This window comes from Perca fluviatilis, chromosome 8 (assembly GCF_010015445.1).
Source record: "Perca fluviatilis chromosome 8, GENO_Pfluv_1.0, whole genome shotgun sequence".
Taxonomy (NCBI): Eukaryota; Metazoa; Chordata; class Actinopteri; order Perciformes; family Percidae; genus Perca; species Perca fluviatilis.
This window is the reverse complement of record NC_053119.1, coordinates 13,402,219-13,409,487: the sequence shown is the minus strand read 5'-3', so window position 1 is coordinate 13,409,487 and position 7,269 is coordinate 13,402,219. Positions and strand designations below refer to the sequence as shown.

At 38.6% G+C, this 7,269-nt stretch overlaps 1 protein-coding gene across 1 annotated transcript; it reads right to left on the bottom strand.

Annotated features, from left to right (window-relative positions):
* Positions 1-3,003: 3,003 nt before the first annotated feature.
* On the bottom strand, positions 3,004-6,795 carry nudt7 (nudix (nucleoside diphosphate linked moiety X)-type motif 7). Its single transcript, XM_039808135.1, has 3 exons — positions 6,229-6,795; positions 5,747-5,905; positions 3,004-5,001 (listed from the first exon to the last, which is right to left on the bottom strand). The coding sequence occupies exons 1-3, from the start codon at positions 6,382-6,384 to the stop codon at positions 4,648-4,650; spliced, it is 669 nt and encodes a 222-aa protein (XP_039664069.1). The 5' UTR covers positions 6,385-6,795; the 3' UTR covers positions 3,004-4,647.
* Between the last annotated feature and the right edge of the window lie 474 nt (positions 6,796-7,269).

Here is a 7,269-nt window from a genome sequence, read left to right as displayed (position 1 = left end):
TTCACCCCGCCCCAGTTCTCCACCATGCACAGCAGCTTACAGAACACCCTTCAGGCACAAATGCAGTCCAGCTTAGAGAACGCCATGCAGAGCAGTCTACAGAATGCGATGCAGACAAACACGCAAACAGCTCTGCAGTCCACTTTACAGGCAACCATAGAAACAAGCCTGTCAACTCCAATGCAGACCAATCTACAGACACAGATACAGAGCAGCTTACATAATCAATTGCAGGCATCAATGTCTGCATCGTCCAACATGGATAAAATTGAGGACCTATTGGAAAGCCTACAGAAGCAGTGATAAATGTTAGGACCATGTGGGAACTAAGGAGAGTGAGTGATATGTAGCAGAGAGTTGTACATTCTTACACCAACTAACAGAACGGTGGTGTGTGGTGTTTTTTGCCAATGCCACAAAACTTAGAAAAAAATCTAATATTTAAGAATTAAATTCCCCTTTTACCTAAAACCCAAATTATGAGCTCACGTAACTCCGTTTTTAATGAATAGTTATAGCCTTCGTACATCCATTGTCCTTGAATCGAAAAATTCACCTTTGTTATTACCCCTCTTGCAGGAACAGAGAGGCCTGTAATAACTGCTTTATCCATCAGTCTCAGAAATGCAGTGTTTTTTCTTGTTAGTGTTTTAATAATGTGAGCCTAAGAGATGATAATGGGAAGAAAAAAAAACTACCAGGTGTGGTGAAAAAACTGGAAAGGGATAAAGAATGTCAGCGACAGGGAAACGGGGGAATAGTTATGTGATGGAGATGAGTCTGAAAGAGCAGGCAGAGTAGATAAAACAGCCAGCCATGGAGTGAATATCAGATTGCACAGAAGTGTCCGATATAGGCTGAATCTCATTTGTGTGAGTGTGTAAACTCCAAGCCTTCCTTTTTGTGTTTTTCTCGTCGTGTGGAAATCGGGGATGAAATGATGTCACCACTCAATTTAAACTATTGACTTTTTTTTTTTTTTTTTTTTTTTTTTTGATTTAATTAAACAATGTGTTTGCATATGTCAACAATTTGACTAAAATCTACTCTAAGAGTAAAGACTATTAAATTAAGTACATTTGTAGAATGTTTTGCCTCCATATTTGCGTGACTGGAGTAGGCACCCAAGCGGACCATCAGGAGGAGGAGCGTTTTAAATATTGATCAAATCACGAAAATGAACTTGCTCCCCAAAATGGGTATAAATACATTCTGGTATTGCAGAAAGAGGAGGGACTCTTAATCACTTGCAAATGAGATTCACCCTGGTGAATAATGTGACTTGGCCTTTTGTTTTGGCACCGCCCAGTGTTTTCATAGGTTAAGACCTCATTAATGGGTTTGCAAAAGCTTTCTTGCTGAAATTTAAAGAAGCATTCAATTATGTAGTGTGTCTATCTTTTTGTGTTTTGAAGAAGTTGTTAACCTTTACCATCTTAATGTGGATAGAAAGAATCTTTCCACTGGTGAAAACGGGAGTGTTGTGTGGTTTTATAAACATTTTATCTCAAGCACTTTATAACCTCTAGCTAATCCTTATATCCGTCTACACCTCTCTACTGACCCGGCTGAATTTGTACTTGGAAACGTCCAGTAAAAAAAAAAAAAAAAAACAAGACAGCAGTTGTCTTTGTAAAGGTAAATACATGTTGACCTAGCATTTCTACATTTTCTCATGTCTGAATATTTTTTGAGGTTTATGACAACCTTGTATAGAATGTCTACTCACTGTTGAATTCCTCTTTGTATTCAGTCTCAGTGGTCCAGTCAAGTATGTCTGAACAAACAGCCATTCACACAAAAGCATTGTCATTTGTCAGTGTTGGAGTGGCAAGTAGGCCTTTGTGTCTTACACACTGACAGAACACCTAAAATACCAATTCATTTAGTTTGTGCATTGAAATGAAGGATTTTTCATCGTATTGCTATTTTGTACTATTTACTGTACAATCTGTCACTTAAGACTGTTTTACCTTGTATTGTTTAGATATTTAAGTTTTTGTCTCAGTGTTGGTACCGCGTGCAGGCCGGCGCAATGTGAAGTTGGCATCCAGTACCCGTCCCCTGTGTTGTGAACAGGGGGGCTCACTGGTAAATGAAGTCTCTGTTACATAGAGGCCGCCATTTTGATTCTTATCTATGGTGCTATGTGCAGGAGTGATGGGCACTTCTGATGTGATGTTAGTTCCTAACAGTTTATACTTCTATCAATAGCACTGACATTGTTAGTTTTGAAGCAGAGTTGAGTCTAGAGAGCTGGCTGTTTGCGGGGTCAGACTGGAGTGCACCCAGACCTACCAAAGCTCCTGTTGTGAATCGTCGTCAATCTGTCTCATAAATGCCCTCATAATGTTTACTCATTTGTACTCATTTAAATTATGCAGCTCTGACATAGATAGTAATTCAGCATGTTTTAAGTACAAGATGTATAAAAGATGTGTAAAGGTACTTTGTTTCATGGATCAGTTAACCTCTCATTAACATTTCCACCAGTTTGATACATTACATTACTCTATTTGTTGATGCAAAATAACACTGCTGTACTTTCCATATCTACAACAGTAGCCAATTTAGCATGATCAAATAGACACTTTTGGAGAATAATTCAAATGTTAGAGTAGTATTGCTCACATATGCATTTGTTTACATTTTCATAGGCATACTATTTTGTCCTGCAGCTGTTAGCGATCCATTTTGAAGTAACTTATCTTTTTTAGAATTTTGTATCCATGTATCAAAATGTAGAGTATTTTTGTAAAACTAAACTTTTTGGTTTATGCTTATAGCACAGAATATCATTGCTGGTATGTTTTCCTGAAATGAAGCGCAGGTTTATTGTGAAGTGTGGGACTGAAATTGGAAATGTAATTAAGTGGACATCAAGCAAATATGTTGGAACTTAATTCAACCGTTCTACCACTGACTTTACCCAACCTGTATAACATAATACATGGGCTAGGTTTTTCTTGTGTGTGCGTGCGTGCGTGTGAGTGTGTTTTTTCTTTTGTTTTTTTTTTTTAATGTCATGCATCTCAAATGGCACTTTGACTCATCCATTAACTGTAGATCAGGTTAGAGCGCAGTAGTGATGTTTCCAAGCATTCCATTCCTCTTGGGGAGTTTAAGAGCACATGATGTTGCGGAAGAATTGCAGAACAGTAATGCCTCTTAAAGCCATACCAACACAGAAAGCCAACCTGTGACTTCAGTTTCATGAATGTAAATGTTACCTCATGGTGTGGACATAGAGCTTGCTCTACATCTAACATCGGACCAATTACAGTTGTAGAGAACCTATATTTTGAGGCACAGAGGGTGGGTGGGGTGGCAGCAGCAACTGTCATTTGTATTACTGTACATTTGTCAGATTGTTTTGTCTTGGATTTTGGTGTAATTTCATGTTCCTTCACATCCAGTTTAATTTTGAGCAATCCAGGATGCTCAGTCTGACTCTTCGAATAGCCACTTCCACCTGAAAAAAAACGTGAAACATTAATTTAATGGTGGTGGAGATAGCACACAAATCTTTACAAAATATCAGTTTTGTCCTCAAGTCATGTAAATGAATATCCATGTATATTTAAATGTGAAATATACTGCAGGGGGTATCTTGAACTTTAATTGTGATGCTTTCAACAGAACTTTGTGTGCCTTGATAACTTAACTGTTACTCTGCTGTGTTTACTGGTGTCCCTTTTGTGTCATTGCTATTTGGCTCCTTGTCCTTTTTATTCTCTAGGACCGTTTAACATCAGGACACTTTTCAGTGATTGCATTTTTATTTCTAAACACAAGCATAACCATAGCCCATACAGACAGATTTATTTAAGTTTTAACATAGTCTCTTTGGAAATCCATTGCAGGATATCAGAGTGAGTACTCTCAACCTAATATTGTGCAACTTCACCAGTGAATTGTCGACTTGTTTGTGACTTTCTGTTGAAAATGTTTTCATGCCTCGTGAGATTTGTACATGTGAGGTAAAAGGGACGAGACCGTGGAGATTGTTTTATGGAGAGCTTTCTTGTGTTGATGTGCTTGTCAACATTACTATTGTTGCTGTGAAATGCTTGATCAAAAGGAGCAACCATGATAAATTAACTGTTAATTGCCAATATTGTGAGCTGTATCTTGTGTGTAATCAGTTTGCTCACTTTACCTAGTTCGCTTTCTATTTCACATTCTCCAACAGTTCTGTTGTATCCGTTCTGTGTAGCTTGAGCTTTAGTATCTAGCCTTAAGACCCTGCAGTCAGGATAAAGGTCAACCCCAGTGTGTTATCATACATCTGAACTATTATTAACATGTACCTTGCCTTGGTCTGGACATTTGTATACTCTTCTGTTTATATCTGTAATCCTGCTGCTACATTAAATAAATTAATAAAAATATAAATGTCTTGATTAATTTATTCCCCCCCCTCTAAGTTTTAGATGCACTTGTTATAAAAAAAAAAAAAAAAAAAAAAAAGCTCTGAAAGGTTTTTATATTAATCTTTCAAATATTGCATGCAAGTAAAGTTGCACATTGCACTCTGAGCCTCACAATTAATAGTGTAAATTAATGTGCTGCAGTTATATAACAAATCTGGCTTCAGGTATTTTGTATTGTCACAAATGCCATACCAACATCAGTAAAATCACCTGGTCATAGTTTACTAGTTCTTCTATGTAGAATCTGTAGGAAGAAGGCTAACGGATTGTCAGGGTCAAAAACAACATCAAACTCAAGTTTTTTCCTGAGAGCAAGGGTAGCAACCAGTCTGGCAAACACGGCAGTGAGGCCCCATATGTGATACTGGCTTCCTGAATCAGGGTCCACAAAATAAAATGAGTGCAGTGACCCCATCGTCCTAGCAACACTGTGGATAGCGTCGTGGTCCTGGTCACTGGTGAAGAAGTCCAGAGGGACTGTGAACACGGCACTGACCTCAGCTGGGTTTGGACAGGGACAGAATGACTCCTCTATGAAGCCAACCACCGGGGTCACCAACAGACCACTCTGTTAAACGAGATAAAGATGGGAGGGGGTAACGTGAGAAAGAGATGGACCCAAAGCAGCTGATGCCCTGAAGGGGAAGAATCATTTGTAATAAGAAAGGGTTTATTGCCAAGCAAGTTAACACTTGCAAGGAATTTGCTGTGGTGGTTGGTGCATACATAAACAAACAAACATGTTGAACATTAATATAAAATAAACAAATACAGAAAATATATACACTACCGGTCAAACGTTTGGGGTCACTTAGAAATTGTTATTTTAATTTTAATCAAGGCAGCAGTTTTCAGATTACATTATGTGCTTACATAATTGCAAAAGGGTTCTTGACTGTTGTAGAAAGGAGTGGCTGATCTTTAATGCAATATCTACATTGCCCATTATCAGCAACCATTCATCCAATGTTCCTAAGGCCCATTCTGTTTTCTAATCTGATATCATTTTAAAAAACTAACTGAGAAAACATTGGAGAACCCTTTTGCAATAATGTAAGCAATATAATGTAATCTGAAAACTGCTGCCCTGGTTAAAAAAACAATGCAACTGATCTCAGCTGGTATTTTGTCTATAATGGGGTGGAATGGACATTTCTAAGTGACCCCAAACTTTTGACCGGTATTGTATATACAGTATATATACAAAATAGTTTAACATAAGAAAAAAAGAGGCTGAATGGACTGAGTGCAGAATATGCAAAAAATATATAGTATGTGCAATGGGCAGGTGTCGGACAGTTGTACTGTCCTACCTTACTGATGAGAGGGACCAGTCTACAGACCACCTGAACATCATCAGGTGATAGACCTATCTCCTCCTCTGCCTCTCTCAGAGCTGTGTCTACATCATCTCTGTCACTGGGGTCTCTCTTCCCGCCCGGGAAACACACCTCACCAGCACTGGTCCTCAGCTGCAGAGACACACAAGTCAGTTAATTAAGTTGATTAGATCATGTATTTCTTATGTGTAAGTACAGATTTAATGCTTAAGTGCCTTGTGTGAGACCACTGTCCAAACCATTTATGCCAAGGTGCTGGTATACACATACCCCTTGTCCTTTGTTTTCTATAAGGAAATGCTGAACATACTTGTAAATTCACAATCTTGAATTCTGTACAATCTGCTAAAAACAACAATAAACGATGAAAAAAGTTTGCAAAAAAAACCCAACAAAGTTAATAAAATCAAACCGACAGCTTTAGTCCACCCAAAATTGACATCCACTTAGGTTACCTCTTTTGAACGCAGGGTCATCAAGGTGCACAGCTCTCCATTCTTCACAACCAGTGGGATCAGCACTGAGGCTTTGGGCAGCACCGACAGAGAGGAGAACTTGTTCCCACTGTCAAACTGCTTTAAAATGGCTATCGTCTCCTCTTTAATATTCATTGTAGCTGCTCGGTAATAAAGCACAAACAGAAAATTGGATAAGAGCTACAAAAAGAAACATGCACGCACTAACGTCACACACTGAAAGTCCAAAGTATGTAAACTAACTAGAAGCCAAGTAACGTTACAGCATGAAACTGGGTTTTCAGGTCCGACGGAGCCTAAAATTGCTAAATTGTTTCTGTTAACCAGTCGCAGCACGGCTATAAGCTATTTATCGCCTGCAAAACTCTCTATGTCAAAACCGTGGGGGGAAAACAGATATGGGGGGAAAATGCATGGAAAAAAGTCAAAGCGCTCGAGCTGTCCCACATATTCGACGTCACAAGGTGAAACGGTAAGCTAGCACAAAGCTAAAGTTAATGCAATGCTATGTGCTAGTGTCGCATTGACGGGCTTATCTCCAATGCAATGCTGTTTACTTATAGGACATCTTTTGTTAATGTTCGCACTACGTGTAACTTTACTAATGTCACTCTCCCTGTAACGTCAGCGGTCTAGCTAAAATGTATTAAAGGGTATTCTTATAATGTCCGGTAATTTAAATATTCACCTGATAAATACAGTTAATTTATACCTCTAAACCTCTAAAAACTAGTGATGTTACGTGCTCGTGCTGTGCTTTTCGTACCGTGTCAAGCACATAAGCATCCTAAACGTTTTCCGTGTAGCGCATATGTTCTCTTAATACACATCCATGATATCGATGTTATTTAGGGCTTGTGTTGTTTTAGGACAATGACGTCACTGGTGACGCCAGAAGCCCTAACACAAGTCTTCTTCTTCGGGGCCCTAACACAATTTAGAAAATGTTGTTCCTAAATAAAACGAATAAAGTCTACCCTCTCCATCATTTTCCTAGTTACACAAACAAATTCCCTGCCC